Below are 25,980 nucleotides of genomic sequence, written 5' to 3'. Positions count from 1 at the left end.
GCGCCTCGTTCCTGACCGCATCACTGTCGTGCCAATAATGACGGTAAAGCACACCCTCTCGTGTAATATTGCTTAAATACGGCCTAACGAAGGTGAATGAAGATTGATGGTAATAAGGGAGAGAGACAGAGCCAATGTCTCCTGAGACATGACGGGGCCAGAGGATGTAACGGTTGTACTCATGAGCTAGGCTGAAGGACCTGGGCAAGAGAAAACTGGTGACAGATGTTGGGTGACATGCAGTGGTGGAAAAAGTACTCAAATTATTTACTTAAGTAAAAGTATCAATACTGCAGCTAGAAATAGGAGTAGAATGACTCTGTTACAAGTAAAAGTCTGTTTTTTTGGTTACAAATACCAAAAAAATGTACTTAAGTACAGTACTTAAGTAAATGTACTTACAGTAGTTACTTTCCACCACTAGGTGTACTCACAAGCAGGCTGAGGGACCTGGTGACAGATGTTGGGTGACATGACCGGCGTCCATGACTCCTAATGGGCTCTCCAGGGAGGAGGTCGAGTGAAAACACACCACGTTCTTGTGTACCAGTGATGGAAGACGTATACTCACAAGTCTTACTTGAGTAAAAGTATCAATACTGCAATGTAGAAATACTCTGTAACAAGTAAAAGTCCGGAATTAAAAAAATGACTTGATTAAAAGTACAAAAGTATTGGTATCAAAATGTACTTTAAGTACCAAAAGTAAAAGTAGTAAAATGATTGAAAATAGCAGACCTACAAGCTCACAACGCGTTATGAGCTTGTAGATCTGCTATTTTCAAATAGCCTAGGTATAAAATAGGGCTGAAGTGGTTCATGCATGTTTTATAATGTAATAATTTATATTTGCAAAGTAACTAGTTACTAAAGTTATCAAATAATTGTAGTGGAGTAAAAGTACAGTATTTCCCTCAGAGACATAGTGGAGTAAAAATAAAAGTACCTCAAAATTGTACTCAAGTACAGTACTTGAGTAAATGTACTTAGTTACTTTACACCACTGACCATACACAGCACACTGTGCTCACAGAATGCTAAAAAGAGCCCTAAAACCCATCATGTTGGCAGTCGAGAAGAATCAAGAACTTGAACCCCCCCCCCAAACCAGCACTTTGGTTTCTCTGTGAGATACAACAACAGAGAAAGACAAGTGAATATAAGACAAAAGCCGCCATTGTTCAGCCACGATCAGGTATGCTGCTGGCAACACATCAAACAGGCCGGCCCATTTGAAATGGCACCGTGCACGTGAATGTGAATGTCACTGATGCTTGGGGGAGACAACTAAAAAGCAAAGGCTGCCATCAAAGAAAACGCGAAGGACAGATACAGTATACTCCTCCAGAAACGCATTACTATTGAACCACACAGTTCAAGGCCCTTCCTCGTGTTGATGATGAGGACCGTCGTGACAGAATCTTCAACAGCCTCATCACTAAGTCAGTGGTTCTCAAACCTTTTCGTGCCAAGGACCCCCAAATTGATATGTATTTGGCTGCGGACCCTCGCCTGAAAATATGGTGTGCCTGGGACCCCCAGAAGCAAAGATTTGTGTTAAAAATGTTCGCCTTATTTTTTAAAAAAGATTCAAAGATTTGAACACATTTTCACTCGCTGCTGCGCAATGAGCTTGTAGATCTGCTATTTTTGAATAGCTAAAGTATAAAATGTGGATAAAGGGGTTAAAATGATTGTGGCGCTTTATTATCTCATTTTGCTGGGGACCCCCTGGTACCCCCCCAAGGACCCCTGGGGGTCCCCGGACCCCACTTTCAGAACCAATGCACTAACCAATGCACTAGTAACCATTTGACAGTCAATCATCACCTCTGCTCCCCCCCCCTCCAATAATTGACTGCGACATCAAAGTCCAGGGGCCAATCACAGATTACTTTTCAGCCTAATTATTCAGAAAACCCCAGACCACAGACAATCCACTGAATGTTCAAAGTTCAGTTTTTTGGGGGGAATTTTGAGGTCATAAAACCCCCCAAAAAACATAAAAAAATAAAAAAGTGAAAATGAATGTCATAGAACCTTTAAAACTAATTTCAAAACCATAATAACTCAATGTTTGCAATACAAACACCTCTACCCTATTTACACAGTAAAAGGAGCTACACCTTTTTAGACACTAAACATATTGTTGCCCTACAACGCTCTCCTTCACAGAGCTCAGAGCTGTACGGGGAACCAACAGACGTTGCCAATGAGCGGATGCCATCGCAGTAAACATTCCATTAGCGTGAGCTACGGCCAGCAGCTCGGAGGTGAGCTAAGTACGTCCATTACGGAGTCCAGAGGACTGCCAAAGGCGCTGAGCGAGCGCCCGTCGCGCCATCAAGGCCTAGGTACTAATACCGCCTGACAACTCCTCTCTGTTAAAGTCAATGAGATATATGCTAAATGGGCCCCGCTATATGGGAATACAGGCCTGCATATGGTAAAGGCTACTAAAAGGGTAGGATTAGCAATTTAAATGCCTTGTTCTGGCTGCATGTGAATGGCCCACGAGGGAGTAATGATGCTAAACACCCTCTTTTTCAGCGTTCGGGGCGGTTGTGCGCACGCCGGTGCACAACCTGAGCTGACATGAGCGCCCGCTCTCCTTTCTTCTTCTCGGTTTTGCCGCTCGGTTTGTTCTCGCCCTCTCCATCTTTCTCTCTGGCAATCACAGCACACAGTCCCTGAATGTGAATGTTATTTGAATATAAAACGACAACACGGCCGCACATAACCACTCTCGAAATGCACTACAAACAACAGATACACCTCACCTACACACACACACACACACAGACACACACACACACACACACACACACACACACACACACACACACACACACACACACACACACACACACACACACACACACACACACACACACACACAGTTACAAGTGAACGTCCGGTATTCAAAATTTACTTGAGTAAAAGTACAAGAGTATTGGTATCAAAATGTATTTAGAGTACCAAAAGTAGAAAGTACTCATTATGCAGAATGTCCCATTTCAAGTTTTCAAAGGTATATAATGTATACAAATCTTTATTGAGACGTATTGAGAGCTTGTATAGCGGCTATTTTCAAATGGCCGAAATGTATATAGGTCTGAGGTGGTCAATGTATGTTTTGTAATAATAATCAAAATCTACAAACTAGTAACTAAAGTTTTCAAATACATGTAGTGGAGTAAAAGTTCAATATTTGGATCCGAGATGTAGTGGAGTAGAAGTAAAAGTACAGAAAATTGGAAATAATTTAGTAGCATAAAAATGCCTCAAGATTTTACTTAAGTGCAGTACTTGAGTAAATGTTCTTAGTTACTTTACACCACTGGCACGCACACAGACACGCACGCAGGCACGCACTACAAACATTCATAAGGAGCAAATCACTCAGGGAATACAATCACTCAGAGTAAACACAGCCTCTCTGCGATATTTTCTTCATACACAGCACAGCAGTCACTCAAATGGCCTTCTTTCACAGACCAGCAGGGAATAATATGTTCACAAGCTCTGCAAATGACCCAGGCCCACCCTAGTGTGACACAATGTTTACACAAATCTATATACACACACACTACTACCACGGCGTATATATACTGTATACTGTATATAGATACAGCAGCTTCTTTTTCACACATTATACAATGTCTGTGACCCTCACGGGTCCATTTTTAGTTAAATTATACCACATGCTTCTCACACTATCTGCTGAAGAAAGTAGAACACTGTAAAAATCCTCACTGTTGATACATTAGGTCATTGGTTCTCAAAGTGGGGTCTGGGGACCCCCAGGGGTCCTTGGGGGGGTACCAGGGGGTCCCCAGCTAACAGATCTACAAGCTCATAGCACGGCACCGAGTGCAGCGCTATGAGCTTGTAGATCTGCTATTTTTGAAATTATTTGAAAAATCTCAACTATGTTTGGAAAAAATGTAATGATTTTGATTTTTTTTTACACAAATCTTCTATTCTGGAACAATATTTTTGAGATGGGGTCCGCGGCCAAATGCATGTCATTTTGGGGGTCCTTGACATGAAAAGTTTGAGAACCACTGCATTGGGTAACATTTGTACTCTCTCAGAGTTACAAATGGAAACATTAAAACCTCATGTTTCATGTCCTACAGAGGATTTGAGGATTTGGAGAGTCTCCCGTAACAACCTTCCAAGACAGAATCCCTGCTTGGGCCAGGGGAGATATGGTGCTTATGAGCTTTGGGCAGTACTACTTGTCACTACGCCGGGTGGTAGGTGTACCCGGCGACATCAGGGCCTAAAATCTCTCAATAGCAGAGTAGGGAGGAAACCTACAGACAATGTAGATGTGCTAATTGTTGCGTATTGTATTCGCACACTCCATAATACCATTACAGATTGGATAAAATAACATTTCATTCATTCAAATAAATTCCGTATTGCAGCTTTAAACACTGAAGGATTTTAACGCGAGCGCTTGCTCCTATACGATGCAAAGCCACTTCCTTCGAGCCACAACGGTTTGCTTTCAAGTACTGTTTGTTACACTGCATCATGGCATTCACTGAGGCAAAGCGTGTTATTGTTCAAAAGCCGCATTTTGTCGAGTGGCATAAACATTAAAACGACAACCTTACAATGCACAGTAATGAATTAGATACAAGATAAGAGGAGCCTTCGCGCAAGGTCATTGTGCTCAGCCTGTTCGCCTTGTTGTGACTCAGAGTAATTCTCCCCCGTCTAACTCAGGTACTTAACCCATTAAGACCGGGAACGCATCTGTGTCATTTTAAGATTTCTTTGGTTATTCAAAAATAGCAGATCTACAATTTTTGAAAAATCGTGAAAATGTGTGCAAATCTTTGAATATATATATATTTAAAGCGAACATTTGTAACTCAAATCTTTGCTTCTGCATAGGGGATTCTACAGATGTCTTCTAAATCCTATGTTGCTATAATCAGTGGCTTTTTTTCATGTCAAGGACCCCCAAAATGTATTTGGCCGCGGACCCCCACCAAAAAAATATTTTGTTCCAGGGACCCCCAAAAGCAAAGATTTGAGTAAAAAAATGTATATATACATCCAAAGATTTGCACACATTTTCACGTTTTTCCCCCACAAGAATAGCAGATCTACAAGCTCATAGCGCGGCACTCGGTGCCGCGCTATGAGCTTGCATATCTGCTATTTTTGAATAGCTCAAAGTAAACCAAAAAAAGTGACACGGCATGCGTTCCTGCGGTCTTAACGGGTTAACTGGAGTTTCTCCTTTTCATTTGCGGGGCCGGGCCGCTGGGGGCTGCGTGCCGTGTGTGTAACAGGATTAAGACAATCTGCCGCTGAGCGCCATAATCAAATCTTGCACCTCCGCAACGCGCAAAAATGTGCCGCCCTCACTATGCAATCCTTTATTTGATGTCACATAGCTCTCCTCCGTTCCTCTGCTGACTGACTGGCTGTTGGCCTCGGGGTCTCCTCTCTCTCTCCTGCACAAATATCCCTTCCTCCACATGAAACATCAAGGCGTCAGTGACTGAAGACACATGAGGGCGGACTACTGTATGCAGTGGTGGAAAAAGTACTCAAAATGTGACTACTTTTTCCACCAGTATTGATAATTTTACTGTCTTTTACTTAAGTAAAATTATCAATACTGCAGTGTGGAAGTACTCTGTTAGAAGTAAAAGTCCGGTTTTCTAAATTCCCTTGAGTTAAAGTACAAAAGTGTTGGTATCAAAATGTACTCAAAGTTCCACAAGTAAAAGTACTATATGTTTGAAAATAGCAGATCTACAAGCTTGAGCTTATAGATTGGCTATTTTCAAATATCCTAGGTATAAAATAGGGCTAAAGTGGTTAATGTATGTTTTATAATGTACTAATCTATATATGCAAAGTAACTATTAACAAAGTAACTCAAATAATTGTATTAAATTATTGTAATAATCGAGTAAAAGTACAATATTTGCCTCTGAGATGTAGTGGAGTAGAAGAAAAAGTATAGACAATTGGAAATACTCCGGTAAAGTAAAAGTACCTCAAAATTGTACTTATGAGTACAGTACTTGAGTAAATGTACTTAGTTACTTTACACCACTGCCTTCCACCACATGAAACATCAAGGCTTCACTGACTGAAGACACATGAGGGCGGACACACTGTATATGTCAACAGCAGTAGCATGGCATCGGCAGGCTAGGCTTCATGAAAACAGCCAGACCCGTTCTCAAATATAGACTCGCACCAATGTTGAACTTTGGTTAACCCATTGGATCCGGGGACGCGCCCGCATCATTTTTTAGATTTCTTTGGGCTATTCAAAAATAGCAGATCTGCAAGCTCATAGCGCGGCACCGAGTGCCGCGCTATGAGCTTGCAGATCTGCTATTTTTGAAAAATCGTGAAAATGTGTGCAAATCTTAGAATATATATATTTTTAAAGCGAACATTTGTAAAGTATTTTGGTCCAGGGACCCCCCAGAAGAAAAGATTTGAGTTATAAATGTTCGCTTTAAAAATATATATACTAGCTCTTGCTCATTTGATTTTCCCATTTTTCTCATCTGTTTAAGAAAGTAGGTAGCTGATATATTGCACTTTTACCTTAGTGCTAGGTATGCTCTTAGTTACTTGTTTTAGAAGAGAATGCACTTGAGACTTCTGGTGATTACTAGTAGTTTTCTTGCCTAACTATGTTGAATGCACTTATTGTAAGTCGCTTTGGATAAAAGCGTCTGCTAAATGACTGTAACGTAATGTAATGTAATATACTCAAAGATTTGCACAACTTTTCACTATTTTTCAAAAATAGCCGCGCTATGAGCTTGTAGATCTGCTATTTTTTGAATAGCCCAAAGAAATCTGAAATGACAGAGATGCAGTTCCCCAGATTGAAAGGGTTAAACCTAGGGGTGTACAGTTACCTGGGCATGATATACTGTATGAGTCCAAACACTGTCAATCATCTTCCATCGGTTGGCTTCTGCGTGCTCTGTGAGTGAAGCACTTGATGTGCCATACAGCAGCTTCCATTCACTCTCACTGTATGGCCAAAGAGCTCTCACCATCACACTGTTGGTGAACAGACTAACACAAATACCATGGATTCGGCCAAATAAAGGAGTCCTAGTTATTTCTCAGAAAGTACAAAAGGCTGCTTTCATGTTATATTATCCTTGAGAAGTTCTGTTGCTCCAAAGAAAGTGATAGATCACCAACAAACATCATTGTAAAGACAAAAAACGTATCGAGATTCGTTTTTCCTTATATCTTACTGTGTATCTTTAAAATATAATGTGTTTATTTACTGAAAGTGTGATTTTGACACCTGTTCCAATACCCTGAAGAAGACCTTTCCAGGTCGAATCGTTGGTACTGTATTCCTTTAATAAATGATCCTGCATCGTGGCTATGAGTGTGCAGCCTTTTCTTCACTTTTTGACACCTGTTCCATCATATAATAACAGCCAGTGGTGAAGTGCAATGTAGAAGTACTCTGTTACAAGTCTGGTGTTCAAAATGTACTTGGGTAAAAGTACGAAGGTATTTGTATCAAAATGTACTTAAAGTACCAAAAGCAAAAAGTACTGATATGTTTGAAAATAGCAGATCTACAAGCTCACAACGCGTCGCAATGCGATGCGTTGTGAGCTTGTAGATCTGCTATTTTCAAATAGGCTAGGTATAACATAAACTAAAGTGGTTAATGTATGTTTTATAAAAGTAAACTAGTAACTAAAGTAGCTTGTAAGTTTTCAAATAATTGTGAAGGAGTAAAAGTACAATATTTGGCTCAGAGATGTAGTGGAGTAGAAGTAAAAGTATAGACAATTGGAAATACTCCAGTAAAGTAAAAGTACCTCAAAATTGTACTTAGGTACAGTACTTGAGTAGATGATGACAGTGAAGGGAATAGCCACTTCCGGTTTCTCGCTCACAGAGCTGACGGACGATATTTGGACTTATATGGTGCCTCTACCAGTTCTACAACACTTTAAGTACGCATTAAACGTGTCAAAGTGAAATACCATTAACCAACTTTTACTGATACATTTATTTGTGTTGAACAAGCACAGTGAGAGCCTCGTAACAGTTTGTAGGTGTGCATTGCCATAGTGCTTGTTGGCAGTGGTGGAAAACATACTCAAATGTTCTACTTAAGTAAAAGTATCAATTCCACAATCTAGAAATACTCAGTTACAAGTTTGGTATTTAAAATTTACTTGAGTAAAAGTACCAAAGTATACTTAAAGTACCAAAAGTAAAAGCAGTCATTATGCACAATGTCCCATATCACAAGTTCAATATGTCTTCTAAACTTTTGAAAATAGTAGATCTACAAGCCCCACAACGCGTCGCATCGCGACGCGTTGTGAGCTTGTAGATCTGCTATTTTCAAATAGCCGAAATATATATAAAGGCTAAAGTGGTTATTGCATGTTTTGTGAAAATAATCAAAATGTACAAAGTAAGTAACTAAAGTTCTCAAATCATTGTAGTGGAGTAAAAGTGCAATATTTGCCTCTGAGATCTAATGGAGTAGAAGTAAAAGTATTGAAAATGGGAAATACTCCAGTAAAGTGAAAATACCTCAAAATTGGACTGAAGTACAATACTTGAGTAAATGTACTTAGTTACTTTACAACACTGTGCATTACCATAGTGCTTGTTGGTGTGACTGTGTTCATAATTACCCATGGGAGTGCCCACGCCGTAGGCCTTGGAGTCGATGAGGCCTCCGATCTGCGTGAGGTTGCAGTTGCGCTGCGTGATGAACTCGATGGCGGTGGACTCCATCAGGAAGGCGTAGTCGGAGGTGAGCACCCGGTGAATGCCGTCGTCCACGTTCTTCACCATCACAGAGTGCCGCCGACTGCTCATGAACTCCCACATCTTATCGTACGTGGAGATCTTGGTTTTCTAATCGGGGGAGACACATGAACAGCAGTGTCAGTCACAATGAGCACTTACAATGTACACATAGAATAGATCAGCTGACTTTTATTCCCGTTTATGCATTTATCTTAGTGGCATAATTGGTGAATAGTGAGAGTAAAGTTTATAATTAAAGGGAACATCCACCCTAAAAAACAGCTTTCACATTACCTCAGACGTTATTTCTGTAACATTGTACAGGTCAGTTTTAATTTCTGACATCTGTCCTTAGAGGGCTAGTTCACCCCCAAAATGACCTTTTTTCTATCGATTACTCACCTCATGGAAGATTAAATTCATGGAGATTTTTTTTTTTTTTGGTCACATTCCTAAGTCAATAATGTGATGACCGGTGGAGTCTCTGGTAGGAGACTCAAAGATTCTCCATTGAGTCTCCTACCGGAGATTCCGCCGGTCATCAAATTATTGGCTCAGGAATGCAACAAAAACTAAAAAATCTCCATGAATTCAAGGCTTCATGGGGTGTGTAATTGATTGAAAATAAGTATTTTTTTGGGTGAATTAGCCCTTTAATTTGAATAGCAGAATAACAACACTGTTTGGCCCAGATTGGCCATCGTAAGATTTGGGACGGTTCCTTCTGGTGACTGATTTGCACTTTTGCTCTTAGCACACAGAGTTTGTTTTATTTGCACGGGGGAAAAAAAAAAAAAAGAAAAGAACAAATGGACGAGGAAAATGTAAAACTAACGCAGGCCTACTCCCAAATTGCTGTCGAGTAGCTTAGGTCTGCTCTTTTTTCCCTCTACACCTATACCTCTTTGCGTTGTGAGCTTGTAGATCTGCTATTTTTGGCTAAACTTCTCCTCAGAATATGGATGCTATAGGGTTCAAGTGGTTAATGTAAAAAAACTAAATCATATCACACAAAGATTTGGCGGCCCCCTAACTCTGAGGACCCCCTAGGGGTCCCGGTCCCTGATTTAGATTACATTTATTTGTCACGGGATGGGATACGTGTCCGCATGGCTATGGAGTGCAACAATTGCACAGTGTAAAATATTTTAAAGAGTAAATTAGCAATGGTAAATCATCTGTAAAATTGTGCTTTCACTTGATACAGGCCATAGGGAAAATATATCGGTTATGTATATAATGCTTCAGGGAAGCTTCTTTAAGGCACTGCGGTACATCTGATGGTATCACAAGCATATAGACTGGCCATGATCAGCCCTGGCTGAATCCAGGGGTTATACTGTGAGACTGGACCTGGTATCTCAGCTTCTCGCACTCATTGACAGGCTGCTGTCAGTTAGCTGACAGCTAATGAATGGATGGGTGGGTTTGTTTTGCTTCAGCGCTTGCCCGCGGCGAGCCAATTGGTCAGACGTGTCAGCGGTCCACTCGTCTCGCGATGTGATTGGCTAAAACACCGCGTCCTTCCACTCACCTTGCTATAAGGTTTTATGGTGCATGATTATAGTCTTGTGGATAGACTGACACTGACTATATAGCGCCATTTATTTCATTGTCATTTATTTATTTCACAACAAAAAACAGCAAAGTAACAAGTAAAAAGGTTATTGTGCACAATCAATTTGGCACGGATCGTTCCAGTGGTTTCACAGACAGACTCACAGACCCTTTTATAGACAGCTCACCTTCTACGCCATAAAAACTGAAAGTAAAATATAGACGTTGAGAGAAAGATACAAATAGTGCATACAGTTCAAGGGGGGAGATTACATACTGTAAATAGAAGAGAGAAAAAAAAGAGACTAGTTGCCTTTGTCATCTGTGTGCACATGGAATGTGTGGGAAAAGTCTGTTAAGGCTACTGAAGGTGGATGCATTATTAAGAATGTGTAATCCAAAGCATATAATAGTATAAAACAAGATATGACACAGTCATATTATACCAGGTATTAAACCATGTATGCTTTTTTTTGTTGTTGAAAAGGTGATGAAAAAGTGAGTTGCTTCTTTTGGGCTTGTTTTCCTAGACCTGGTTGCTTATTTCTCTCACTAAACATGGCAACGTTGAAAGGCTAAATGAGGAACAGCGCCGCAGACCATAGAGATACATACAGTGGCCAAACACAGTATTGTGGGTCGTCTTTATATCCCATATTATATTATTTCCTCATTGGCTAAAGGACCAGCCAATGAGGAAAAAGTCACGCAAAAGTCATGACTAGCGAGCGAGTTATAGACCAGGTTGTGCAACCTGGTAAAAAGAGCGTACTGGTATTGATCTCTGTTGCTCATCTATGGTAGATTATGGCCACTGGCAGGGGTGGCCTGGCTGGATGTGAGACGCCCCATGCTGAATTGTTGTCCCAGTCCGGCCCTGAAGACCGTGATGATGTCTAGAAGCGAAGACCTTGAGCTGCCCCATAGACAGTGAATAATGGAACACCTCATAGAACACTGTGACAGAATCCATGGTGATTTTTTTACTGGAGTATTACGTGGGACTATTTCTGTTCCAGTGCTGTGTGTGAGCCGTACATTCAGATAAAACTCATTTTGGATGTAATATCTCCAAACAAAAGTGCTACGAGCCCCACAAGGTCGGTGACTAATTCAATGTCAATGTCTCCGGGAGACAGTTGTCTCATCTTGTTTTTCCTTCAACGAGTGTGCTGCTGCGTGCGGCAGAGAGGAACTAAAGGTTAGCATCTGTTTAAATGCGTCGCACGCCAAACCCCCCGACCAAACCACAGCGTACGCGGCCAGACAAAGAGACGCACTGCACACACACACATCACTCATTTAAATACCGCCGATGCCTTCGGCTCCAGCCTCCCTCTCCACCGGCTTGCCCGCAGCAACATTTACCTTCAATTACTTTCTAAATGTCATTAGGATAGACATGTCAGTTAGTTCTGCAAAAACTTTGCCTTTGTTCCCCCTCAGCAGCACCGTCTTTCTCTGAATCGCCCCGGTCGTTATCTCTTGTAAAGTGAGCTGGAGATGGAGCCACAGCTATATGAGCTATAATGGCCAAACTGGCATATACTGTACTGTACGGTACTGTAGAAATGACTTCTGCAAAAAATGCAATGATCCTATCACTATCTATCCAAATGGCTGCCATTTACAAATGCTGCTGTTTTATGCTGTACTGCTGCAGTAGGGAAAGTAACAGTGGTCGGAAAAAGTACTCAAATGTTTTACTTAAGTATCAATACTGCAATGTAGAAGTACCCTGTTACAAGTCACAAAAGTTGTGAGCTTGTAGATCTGCTATTTTCAAATAGCCTACGTATACATTAGGGCTAAAGTGGTTAATGTATGTTTTATAAAGTAATAATTTATATATACATACTAAAGTTTTCAAATAATTATAGTGGAGTCAAAGTACAATATTTGCCTCTGAGATGTAGTGGAGTAGAGGTAAAAGTATAGACATACTGTACTCCATTAAAGTAAAAGTACCTCAAAAGTGTACTTAAGTACAGTCCTTGAGTACATGTACTTACTACTTAGTTACTTTACACCACTGGAAAGTAATATACAAAAAAATATATATATGTCAGTGTTTTTTTGTGACAACTGGCCCTCTTAAGTTTGTCGCCTGAACCTCAACAAGACCAAGCTTTTGTCAGTTAGCGCTGCTTCACCTTCCACACTTGTAATCCCAGTAGAAAAACCCAAGGGTGCATTAAACACATGGAGCGAACCCCAGGTTTGAAGGTATATTTTTTTGAAGCCCATTTGAAACCTAATTAAGTCACATCTTCAAGGTCCTGCCCGCCATTATTGCGCGTAATGACTTTCTGTGGCCCGGTCGATATTTTAGATCAACTGGGTGATTTGCGAAGTGCCTATCAGAATCTTTCGGAGTCACCCTTGACAAATCAGGCGATTGAGCATGCATGCAAGCTACGGACTGCTGATAAGGCGAGAGAGCGACGGCTGGCTGTTGAATGGCTGCACATATCCCCCCTCCCCCCGTACAAAGCCGAGGTGGGCTTCCCCTCTCGGCCCCCTGTCTGCAACGCAGGCAGTGTTGCCATGTCCACTTAATATAAGCGACTTTGGGCTTGTTTTTCTGTAAAGTTGCTTGTAAATAATGGTAGTTGCGGCGGGTTGCGTTTTTTTTTGGGGGGCTTGTTTCTAAAGTGTAGTTGCTTATTTTGGGCTTGTTTCCTGCTGCCGTTTAAACCAGTGGTTCTCAAACATTTTCAAGTTAAGGACCCCCACATTAATATGTATTTGTCCCTATAACCCCCATCTGAAAATGTTTTGGGAGCCCCATACCAGATTTGTGTTGTCAAAAATCTTCCAAATCCTCCACTTTTTTTCCCCAAGATGTTTTGAAAATAGCAGATCTACAAGCGCGCGACGCGTTGTAAGCTTGTAGATCGGCTATTTTCACATAGCTATATAGTAGGTTAAAGGTGCCTAGTTGCTTCTTTTTTTTTTTTTTTTCTAGACCTGGTTGCTTATCTCGCTCACAAAATCTGGCAACACTGCAACGCAAGGCTCCAAAGCTGATTACACAACCCCGTATGAAAGATGCTTTGCAAAAAAAAGGCAGTGGGTGCAGAGTGTGAATGACTGTCAAACCTGAAAACCCAACCAAACAAGCCCGGCACATAATGTATGGCACTGCTGGATACGTCCCATCATTTCTGTTTAGATAAAATGAGTCAGAACATTCCAGCTGGCATTGCTGTTTTTTAAACAGCAGCCTTTTTTGAAAATATGCTGCTATGGAGAAAAAAAAGGTTTTATTTCTTTATTATAAAAGGCAGAGAAGGAAGAAAATAACTTCTCCATGTCTGGCTCTCTCTCTCTCTGTAACTCTGTAGTTATCACCTGTCTGATGAAGTTTGCATCTCTCTGTTTGCAGTAAAGCACGTCTTCCCTTTCAGAGAGTGCAGTGCAATATATTCTCAGTCTCCCGCCGCTAGAGGGTCGGGGGCTGATTAGAAAAGAAGATCTGGCTAATCCTTTGATCATGCTGAAGTGGCCCAAGATTAGCGGTTGCTATACAATCTAGCTACTGCCGCATTCCAGATCTGTCCAAAAGGGTTTTAGTCGTGTGTTGTATACTGTAGCTACACAATTGCTTTTGAGAGAGAGAGAGAGAGAGAGAGAGAGAAAAAGACAAGCCGGACGCCCACGCTACACTGGGCTTATCGGGAGATTCACAAACACAAAAGGCCTAAACGACGATTGGTTGGGTTCTAACCATGAGTGAACAATGCGGGGCGACGAAGAGAAAACGGGCAGAGTAAAACCCAGTGTCAACCCCGATCAGATCAAGACAGAGAGACTGCGAAAAAAAACTACTCTCACTCCATTACTGCCGCTTACCGCGCGGCAAATACTCACCAGGCATTTTTTTGGGTGGTTTGTGGACGAGATGATCTGGGGTCTCATTATCTTTTCTGTCTACAGATATTCCACATGCAGCCAAACACCACTTGTTCAGACCTCGTGTTTGAACCATACGCGGGGCCCTTAACTGCACTATAGTACAATGTTCAAATTGATTCAGGCTTTCAGATGCGTCGCACCCACTAAAAGACAGTAAATGATCGTAAAGAGGGCTTTATGGGACCATTTCACACATCCCGTGTGTTCTTTTTCTGAAATACAAGAAATAATCTCATAGAGGCCACAACAGAGGCCAAAAAAAGGAAAAGGCAAGAAAAAAAAGCTCTGAATCTTCTGGCTAAGAAGCATACTCTGCTGCATCCAAATGAATAACGATTGAGAGGAAAATGGAACGATATTAAAGCAATGAAGATTAAATAACTATTTGAAACACGGGACCCTGGCATACATGTGGCTTTGTATTTCACAGCACTTGCATTTTGTCTACTGCAGTGGTTTTCAACATTTTTCATGCCAAGGACCCCTAAATTGATATACATTTGGCCGCGGACCCCCAATTGAAAATGTTTTGTGCCAGGGACTCCCAGAAGCTAAGATATCAGTAAATGTTCGCTTTAGAAAATATAAATATTCAAAGATATGCACACTTTTTCAAGGTTTTTCAAAAATAGCAGATCTATATCTATATCTGCTATTTTTGAATAGCCAAAGCTAAGTGGTTAAAAATGAATGTGACGCTATTAACTAATTTTGCTGGGGACCCCCTGGTACTCCCTCAAGGACCACTGGTGGTCCCCGGACCACTGGTTGAAAACCACTGGTCTACCGTACAAATATCACATTCCAAAAATATCCCCCTACAACAAGCACAGCATTCAACTTCAGACCCAGGGAAATCCCCTCTAGACCTCATTGGTCAAACTTTGAAAGCTATCTCAACAAAAGTTAAAGTTCACACCTGAAAATAAGAAGCTAATTGTCCCCCGCCCTCCCCCTCCCCCCCACACTCCCGCCCGGGCTCCTCCCGAGTCCCGTAAGGAGGGTTTCTTTGGTCAGCAAGTCGTGTGCAGGAATCAGGTAACAACTCACAATAACTATGAGGGCTTATTTCCCAGCCAACAACAACACACTGCAGAGTCAACAACAAAACAACAAATCAAAACAAAATTGGACTCCGGGAGACCTCGGGGATCAAGAAACAAAACTGCGCCGTAATCGTAATCATCCACTGGCCCTGTTAAAATGAAACACTTATATAGGATACAGCTTCATATAGGGCGCTGATGTGGAAAAGCAAAGCATCTTGTTAGAGAGGAGAAAAGACTATATCTGCCAGAGACAGTGTTCATCAGGACAGCTGGAGACATGACAGACCTGCACTGGCTGATTCTAGGCTAGCAGAGAGACGTTAGAACAGAAGTGTGTTAGCTTCATCATAAACATGCACACAGATTGAAAAGCATATTGTATGCTGATGATAACATGCACACGGCGCCATGCATCTCAATTCAGCCCCCCCCCCACACACACACACACACACACACACACATTTTCAAAATGCACTTCAGTAAAAGTACAAAAGTATTGGCCTCAAAATGTACTTAAAGTACCAAAAGTACAAGTACTCATTGTGCACAATGTCCCATTTCAAGTTTTGCAAATGTATATACATCTTTTGAAAATACGACGCATTACTGAGCTTGTAGATCGGCTATTTTCAAATGGCCGAAATGTATATAGGACTGAAGAGGTTAATGTATGTTTTGTAATAATAATCAGAATCTACTAAGTAACTAGTAACTAATGTGTTCAAATACATGTAGAGTTAAAAGTACAATATTTGGATCCGAGATATAGTGGAGTAGAAGTAAAAGTATTGGAAATTGGAAATACTCAAGTAAAGTACAAATACCTTAAAATTGTACTTAAGTAAATGTACTTAGTTACTTTCCACCACTGCTGCTCGACAGTACAGTGCAGCATGTGGTATTGCAACAGAAATCGGCAGAAACCTGTTGACAGAAACCTTCCAAGTGAGGCATGATTTCATGCATAATATTTCTGACATTCTTCTTCTCTCAGGGGCCACAACAGGATGAGAATATTATTGAGTTGCCAGAACATTTTCAACGGCCCACATATACATAACATGACATTACCGGTGTGGGAAAAAACATTGATCAGGTTAATCAGGTGGAAATGGAGGTTAATGTCATTCAGCGGGCCTTCACCTTCTCTGTCGTCGCTGCTAATCGCAGGCCTTGTGATGAGCTGGGAGAGGAGGACGAGAGACATGATGTCTCAACACTGAATGCACTCTCTCACCTCTAAGCGTCAATAAACTAATAGGGATGGGATCAGCTTTTTTTTACATGATGAAACCCGCATCAATTGTTGAGACTGAACGACTGAAAGAAGAGGGTTCTATGTACCGTGTGTACAACCTTGAAACAACGACAACAAAGTACGTCTCTGCCGTTCATCTTCTATGGATATTGCTTACCATTATGTTCTTTAGTATCTATAATCTGTATGCATGTCATTCATGCTGCATGCACATATACGCACGTGTGTATATGTGTATACTGTAGGTATTTGTGTAGGCTATTTGGATTTGTTTGTCCATATCAGGGTGCTTACATGCTCTTTTACTCTGTGTGCATGTGTACAATTATATTTTACTATATCTATTAAAGGAGTAGTTCACCCCCCAAAAAAACATATTTTCTATCAATTACACACCACATTAAGCCTTGAATTCATGGAGATTTTTTTGTTTTTTTGTCGCATTCCTGCGCCAATAATTGGATGACCGGATGGCTGGTCAGTAGGAGACTCAATTGACTCTCCTACCGGAGACTCCTCTGGTCATCAAATTATTGGCTCAGGAATGCGACCAAAAAAAAAAATCCACGAATTAAAAGCGTCATGTGGTGTAATTGCTAGAAAATAAGATTTTTTGGGGTGAACTACTCCTTTAACACATGTATTATTGTTATCGTTCTTATGTATGTGTGTGTGTGTGTGTGTGTGTGTGTGTGTGTGTGTGGGGGGGGGGGGGGGGGATTATTTATTAGTATTATTAATTTTCTTTTGGCAATATATAGAAAGTAATGCAGAATATATGCTGCATATATGCCATATTCAGGTTAATATATGTGCATATATGTGGATGTATAGGAAATACGTGTCTCATATATAGCTTATGTGGACATATATGTCCACATGTATGCCACACGTATGGATATACATGTATGTGTAGGGCTGGGTACCGAAATACGGTTCCGGTACGGAACCGACAAAGAAATTGTCGGTACCGGGTACCCAAACAAAATATGTAATTTCGGTTCTGCATATCGGTTCCTAGATGCGCTAAAAGCCGTTCAAACAAAGGCGTTAGAAGTCCTACACAAACAGCACAATCTGAGCAAATATCACAAATCCGGTAAAACACCTATGTATGGAGAAGTATAGATCAGTAGCGTCTCTCCCAATGGAAGAGTAGACACTGCTGCTTCTCTACGGGCGCACTCAGCCCAGCCTCATTCCTCCCCGCATCGCCCCCCCTCCCCTCACTCACTCACCACCACCATCTGAAGTAGTATAGTCCATGGGCCCAGGTCAGAATTTTCACTAATCAGGGACACTCAAGGTGGCAAATTCTAGTTTGGTATTTTGAAAAGGTCTATATCCCTAGATAATATTTCAACATGATAACCCTTCCCAAGTAGTAGCTTAGTCCTAGTTATCAGCCTTCAATGACACCAACCATAGATCCAAAGAATGAAAAAATCGCCTAACCTTTTTTGAATAGAACATGTCATACAGAGGGAAAAAAACATTATTCAATCTCTTACATTCACTTATTTAACCACATGAACCCTAGCATGCCTATTCTGGGGCAAACATTCAGCAAATGGCATGTCTACAAGCTCACAACACTTCACGTTGTGATACGATGTGAACAGCATTTTCACTAATCGGGGTCACTCAAGTGCAACATTTGCAAAATCTAGTTTTGTATTTTGAATAGGTCTATATCCCTAGATGATATTTGATCATGATAGCCTTTCCCAAGTGGTAGATTAGTCACAGTTATCAGTCTTCAAAGACACCAACCATATATTCAAATAATGAAGAAAGCGTGCCACTTGTTTTGAACATAATATGTGATACAGAGGGGGGGGGGGGGATAATTTTCATTCACTTGAACATGAACTTTCATTCACTTTAAAATAATAATAATAATAGTAGCTTGAATGTATATGGCGCCTTTCAAAAACAATGAACAACCAACAGCCAAACTAACAAAACAACAAACAACTATATGCCATAAGCCTGAGAGAATAGGTGTCTTTTCAAGACACACAGCCTTAAGAGTCCAGTGTTGCATGAGCATGGAGCAGGAGCATGACCAATCCCTATTGGGAGAGAGTTGCACAGGGTGGGGGCTGCCACACTGAAGGCTCTGTCCCCGACAGAGCCTTCAGAACAAGGTTCAGAACATGGTTCACTTGTTTGCCTTAGGGACAGAGAGGAGGTCCAAGTCTGTGGACCACAGGGTCCGTGACAGAGTCCGTTTATGGAGTAGGCTTGAGAGGTACTTTAATCAATGATCATCATCATCATCATCATCATCATAACTGTCATACCAATATCAATTCTTCAGTATTCGTCATCGTCATCATTATCATCATCATAATCAATCAGTTCCACTTCATCTTCCTCCTCTTCCTTCTGATTGCTGCAGGTGTGTAGCTTGCACATTTCTGTGCACTTTAATTTGTTGGCAAGGCAGGAACAGTCTGGAAGCTTGCAGGTCCGTACACACTTGCAGGCCATAAGTTCCAGGACAGCCATTGGTGCTGAGGCTGACAGGCTGGTGGTAAATGCTAAATGGTGCATTTATATAGCGTTTTTATCCAAAGCGCTTTACATAGATTGTACGTTACATTCTCCCATTCACACACCGATGGCGGAGGAAACCATGCAAGGCACCAAACTGCTCAGAGAAATTAGGGGTTCAATGTCTTGCTCAAGGACACTTCGACACTAACTCTGGGGGAGCCCGGGATCGAACTAGGAACCTTGCGGTTTCCAGTTCACTCTACCCGGCCACTCTACCCCTGAGCCACTGCCGCCCCATGGTGGTGCATGTGGAGTGGGCTGTTCATGTGAAACAGTGTAAGAGAGTTGTCATAGTCTCCAATGACACACACACCTTCACATTACTGCTATACTACACCCCATATACTTACTTCCAAGCACTGAGGAGGAAGGAGATCTGGCAGCAGTATGGCACTGGTGAGAAGCATTCTCCCACTGCATCAAGCAGTCTCTCATCTTGGAGCACCACTAGCCAAGACAGTGATCAAGGCACATATCCTGACTGGAGATGACTGCATGAGTAAGGTGGGGACCAAACATGCAGCTATGACTTTTGACTCAGTGCAATATCTGACAATCTTTGGAGAGGCAGACACCTTGACTGAACAAGACACAGCGTTGACAGAGAAGTACTTGGTGCGTGTCTGGGCAGGGTCCAGTTCAAGTACAACAGCAAGACATTTGATGACCTCAGGGTAGAAAACTATACCTGTGCCAGTGCTGGAATGGATGCTCTCCCTCCCACAAGTAGTGTGATCAGAGGCCACATCCAAGGTGTCTTTCTGGTGCATAGGGCTTGCGACCTGTTGCGACAGCCAAGGAACCTCAGGCAAGACTAGCACCAATGGAACATGGATGGGAGGAGCACTTTGGTACACTCCTGCCATCTAAGTGTCTGAAGGCCTTACCACCAAGTCTGCTCACAGCATGCAAGTATTCAGGCAAGTGTGACACTCGCCGATGTTGGTGCCGTGCTGCTAGAGTTCCATGCATCATATTCTGCCATGGAAACATTTAAAATCCATCCTGTAAAAGTCCATCACACTAACCAGCATGCACACATATGGTGCACTTTGAGAGGAATTGTTATTTGATTTTGAGTTACGATTTTATTTGTATTTCTTTTGTTAGAAATAAAACAAATCATTATTGAAAAAAAAATACAATGAAAGTTATTGAGTTATTGAAAAATTGCATTGACTTACATATTTCAATGACAAGATGCTCCTTAATGGTCAAAACAATATCAGAAAGGAATTATAAATGCCAGAATTAGTTTAATTAGTCTTATTACACCTGTTTTTAGTCCTAACAATGGCCAAGTTATGGCCAAGGTCTTCGAAATAGCAAGATGACCTTGACCATGACCTTTCAAGGTCAACATCACCCAAAGTGGTCATAACAGAAATGAATTCCCCACCCCACAATTAGTCAACATGGAGGTATTGCATGTGTATATACACTCAGAAACAAAAAAAGTTGGATTTTCATCATAGGCGATGGCGGCCATTTTTTATTTGGCCATTGCGCCATTCGTGGCACTATGGCGGATGAGAACCTCTGTGATTTTTCATGTCTAGGTACCCATTGACTCAGTTCAAGTGAGAAATTCTCCTAACACCAAATTGCGAACGGTTCTATTGGCCAAGTACAGAACTACTGTGCAGATAATGTGGGGAGATAATGGCAAAAACATGAATGTCCTAAAAAAGTATTAAAGCTACTCATTTGAAAAGGTTATCATGTTTCAAAGTACTTATATGGACCCTACAAACAAAATGGTGCCAAAGAGATTTTGCCACCTTACGTGTCCCTGACTTCTCGTCTGGCCCATGGACTAGTAAGGAAAGGAATAGCCTGCCCTGCAAACTTTGTAACCAAGATTTGCTGTTGTCAACTTGCAAACTAGAATCCACATGTCAGAGGGTGTAACGTTAGTTGAAAAACCAGCGCTAGTTAAGAACTCGCGCAGGGCTAAATACTTAACACCAGCTGTGAACGCTTCTGTTTGATTGTGTGTGTGTGTGTGTGTGTGTGTGTGTGTGTGTGTGTGTGTGTGTGTGTGTGTGTGTGTGTGTGTGTGTGTGTGTGTGTGTGTGTGTCTTTCAAAAATGAAACTGACTTCTTCAAAAGGAAGGAATGGCAGACCTAATATTAATAATGCATTTTGGCTGTGTGTGCAATAATGCAAATGCAGACATTATAATGCCTTTTGCTAGGCTATTCAATATTTGTTTTAATTTCTTGAATATGGCAGGGTAATGTTTTGAGGCATATTGTATTTTATTACTATATAATAGTAAATCAATAATTCTACACAATAAATAAATGTTTTAAATAACTGATCTCAATATGGACCCATTATAGTTATGATAGTTTTGCCATCATGTAGCTCTACAACAGAGGCACAGCCATGGCAGCAATGGTACAAAAAAACTTTAAAAAAAATGTATATATATTTTTTTTAAATTAATAATTTCCGGCTATTCGGTTTTCGGCCAAGTGTTTCCTGTATTCGGTATTCGTTTCGGCCAAGAATTTTCCATTTGGTGCATCTCTATTAAATAAACATTTGACCTCTTATTTTTTTACCATTTTGGAACCGAAATATGGAACCGATAGGAACCGGATCCGATAAGCAGAACCGGAACCGGAACCGGACTCGTAAAAATCCTAACGATACCCATCCGTATGTGTACATATAGGGACATATATGCAGGTGGCCAATTTCTAATATGATAAACATGTATGTTGCATATGTTCATTCTTTGCCCCCCCTACTGGCAGAGGCAAAAATCGCCTATGATGCACGCACACGCGCGCGTGTGTGTGTGTGTGTGTGTGTGTGTGTGTGAGAGGCTTTTGGCTGGCCATCCCACGGGAGATGAGTGATTCTGTGAGCAGGTGGGCCAGTGAGAGATGAAGCATCCCTCCCCCCCAGGCCCCCCCACCCCCCCCGACTAACACATTCTCCTTTGTTACGCCTGTCAAGATGCCTTGCTTGCCAAAATGTTTTGCATATTTTCCAAAGGGCCGTAATCAAAGGAATCCAGATAGCGGAGAGGGAAAATAGCACACACAGTTCTGTCATGACAAACAACTTTCTTTTTTTAAGCCTTTTGTTCGCGCCAAATTTGACACATACTGTTTACAATACATCACTGACACCAAACACAAGTGGCTATGAAAGGAAAGGAGAGGAAAAAAAAACAATCCCTGCACTGTGATTCACCTCACACATTTGTAGCTAATAAGCTCAATGTGCGACAAGAGAGACTTGATTGTCATCGCAGTGGAAAGTGGGAAAAACGCTACTAGAATCAACTGATCCATCGTATCTACACCAGTGGTTCTCTACCTGTGGGTCGAGACCCCCAGGGGGGACCCCCCAAATTATCTTTGGGGTCCCCAGCTGATTTAGCTTAATGGGCAACAACGTCTTCTCACTCAACGTCAGTAAATACACCAACATACAGTATGAGTCTCTAAAGTGGCAATTTAAGGACCGTTTTAATACCTCTAAAATGACAAAATTATAAGACCATTACTGCGTCAAAGGTAATCAACAAGAAATGGTCAAAACGTTGGCCAAATTGTCAAATATTACCTCAGAAAGAGGCCAAAATAGAGCTAGCTTTACTTCCAGCACTTATATTGTATTACAATACAGACTGGCTAAAATTTCATTATGTTAAAATGAGTTCTGGAATGCCGCTTTGACTCTGCTGAGAGGGTACAAATGGAACCCATGTGGCTGATCGGGTTCATCTATCTATCTATATATACAATTTGAATCCTGCGCCATGTCGGTTGTCAGTATGTACGTACGTTGTATGTGGCCAGTGTGACGTAATCTGACATCACGCCAGTGTGACGTAATCTGACATCACGATGAGACGGTCGTCCCGAATATGGACATCTCACGACAGCATGACATCACGCATGACATCACATCCTACCTATAAATTCTAGGATGCCGTCAGATCGCACCAGTTCGACGGCTTCCATAGTGGGTTTTGGTCATTGGAGAGGTGATGCACGTCACCTCTTTCTGAAGTGGGTACTTTCAAAGCCTGCCGTGGATTTAGGAGAGCACAAAACTCTCTCTCACACTGTGAGGTGCCTGTAAGGTGGCACTGCAAAGTGAACGACGCGTCACGCTAGACGTTCGGGCCGCTACGCGGCCCGAACTTCTAGTTTTGTACATTCTCGGAGTTACGAATGGACATGGACAAAGTTAACATCATCAGCTTGCAATACTGTATTGTAAAATGTACTTAAGGGAAACGTTGGACCACTGTTTTCTTACCTTTTGCTATGATGTTATGATATCCTAGGATGAATGGTGCAGTAGAACAATTTCATAACTCCATCCCGGGTCTGTCTAAGCTAAAAACGTGCACCAATAGGCATTGCGCTAGATAGCATATTTTGATATATATATATATATATTTTTTTAAAAGCTATTCTTTTGCTGTGGCACGCCCGGGATGGAGTTAACAAATTGTTCTACTGTACCATTCATCCTAGGATATCATAACATCATAGAAAAGGTAATGAAAACCGTGGTCCAAAATCCCCTTTAAAGGACGACTTCACCGCTTTTCAACCTATCTTCATATAATAGGTCCTCACTAATACTCATGATAAAATGGTAAAAAAAAAATCTACTCGGTCTGTGTCTCAGAGGAGGGCTGTGGACAGTTCAGAGTCCCGTCTACCAGTGGCATCATCAATGGGGAATCCAAGCTAATAGAAACTGCAGGCTTTCTATTCCTGGAAAGTTGCAATGCAATAAAAGAAGCCATTGTTTTCGTGTTAATACAAATCTAAATAAAAAATGTGAAATCTTGTTGGAAAAAAAAATCATGCCTAACGATGATGTCACTGGTAGACGGGTTTCTGGACTGTCCACAGCCCTCCTATGAGACACAGACCAAGTTGAAAAAAATGGTATCATTTTATCATGAGTATTAGTGAGAACCAATTATATGAAGATAGGTTGAAAAGCGGTGAAGTCGTCCTTTAAGTACAGTACTCTACTCTAACTAAATGTACTTTAGCTAGCTCTACTGTCCAACACTGCAAATGGCTAAATGAACGCGTAGGATGTTTACAGTGCACAGGTAACTATCGATCTGCCATGTCTGAAGAAACGATCTGCCAGTCTGAAGAAACGCTATAGGAACAAAACATCTTCTCTAGCATCTGGAGGACTCCCTGCTGAGTACCAGAAGCCTTCAGGACTCTATTAATCTTACTGTACAAATAATATAGCAACCCAGAGATTTGTGGATGAAAGGGAATGAGAAAACATAAAGTGCGGGTGCAGCATAAGAATATGGTCTCTGTCGGGTGGAAACCTCATTTCTCCAAAACTGTTACTTTTCAGGATTACTATTATTACTACTATTATTTACTTTTAAAAAATGGAAAAAGCAGCAGATCTACAAGCTCAAAACGCACCGCTTCGAGCTTGCGGATCTGCTGCCTCTGATGCTTTTGTGTGAAGCTGCGCTGTAGTATGATCAAGTAGGGCGTTAATTTACGAAAAAACTCCAAAAGTTAAAATCTGGAGATAAGAGTTTTCTGCCCGACAACCACGATATGGTCTTGGGGTTATCGTATAGCAGGGGGATCGTCAGAAACGAAATAAGAGGGGGGTGGTTGGGGTTAAAGTGGGGGGAGGCAGGGCTGCTGCCAGATTTAATCAGATTCTTGAAATCTGGGCACATGAGATTTTTTTTTATTTCAAAGCGATGACGACAGTACCAGGGTTGTTAAAAAAAAGAAAGGGTTGATAAAAAAGGTGAAGGACAGGAAGGCTTCAGGTGAGGATGACAGTGCTTCGCTCAGCGGAAAAAAAGAAGGAAAAAAAGGAAACAGCTCTTGATGGGTGTGATGTCAAGGCAATGGAAGAGAAATGGCCATGGCAAAGATATGCACACTCACGCACGCGCGCAAACACACACACACACACACACACACGTATACATTTATTACTCGCATGCACACACACGCACATGCATACACATACAAATGTACGCATGCACACAGTCACATTCACATGCGCAAACAACACACACAAATATATACAGTGCACATTCTCTCTCTCACACACACATGCTCACACCCCACACACACACACACACGCGCGCGCACACGCACACACACACACACACGCACACACACACACACACACACACACACACACACACACACACACACACACGCGCACACACACACACACACACACACACACACACACACACACACACGCGCGTACACACACTAATACATGCCTACTCACTGAAATTAGATATCTGCTCTTTTACTCTCTCTGTGTGCGTGCTTGCGTGCGACAAATACCTGATAGACAGTACAGTACTTCTAAAGCACACAAACAAAGGCAAGCAACACAAAAGGAATGAGAAGCGTTTCATCTGGGCTGGGCTCTGTATTTCATAGCACTCACACACACTTGTCTATCAGTTGATGTCTGGGTTTGTGCACGATGGATGGTGAGAATAAGAGAATGCCGCTTCCAATCCACATTCTGATTTATTCCACATTGCTGTTGCCACACCTGAGACTTAAATACTGTAAATGCTTTATCATGACGTCCTCTCTGTCTCTCTGTATTGATTACGCTCTTACGTGTTACAACTACCCCGCATTGTCGTGTTATCTTTACTTTGGTGCAGGTATTCATTGACACCTGCAGGTATTCCACAAAATAAAACAAAAAGATTAAGTCCATCGCTACCAAGCAAGGTCAATCACTTGTAGGCAGTGGTGGAAAGTAACTAAGTACATTTACTTAAGTACAATTTTGAGGTATCTACTTTACTT

General features: G+C 41.5%; 1 protein-coding gene across 1 annotated transcript in view; it reads right to left on the bottom strand.

The window, feature by feature from the left end:
• Positions 1-25,980, bottom strand: part of LOC311042760 (glutamate receptor ionotropic, kainate 2) — a gene marked incomplete at both ends in the record, with an annotated part of 238,476 nt that overhangs the window by 19,632 nt on the left and 192,864 nt on the right. Inside the window, one exon of the mRNA XM_084053745.1 lies at positions 8,688-8,913. Within this exon, the coding sequence (XP_083909871.1) occupies positions 8,688-8,913 (226 nt within the window). The remainder of the gene's footprint in view (positions 1-8,687; positions 8,914-25,980) is intronic.

This window comes from Gymnoscopelus microlampas, assembly GCF_963454915.1.
Source record: "Gymnoscopelus microlampas genome assembly, chromosome: 3".
Lineage (NCBI taxonomy): Eukaryota > Metazoa > Chordata > Actinopteri > Myctophiformes > Myctophidae > Gymnoscopelus > Gymnoscopelus microlampas.
Note: the sequence above shows the minus strand (reverse complement) of the source record. Positions and strands in the feature narration are given on the sequence as shown.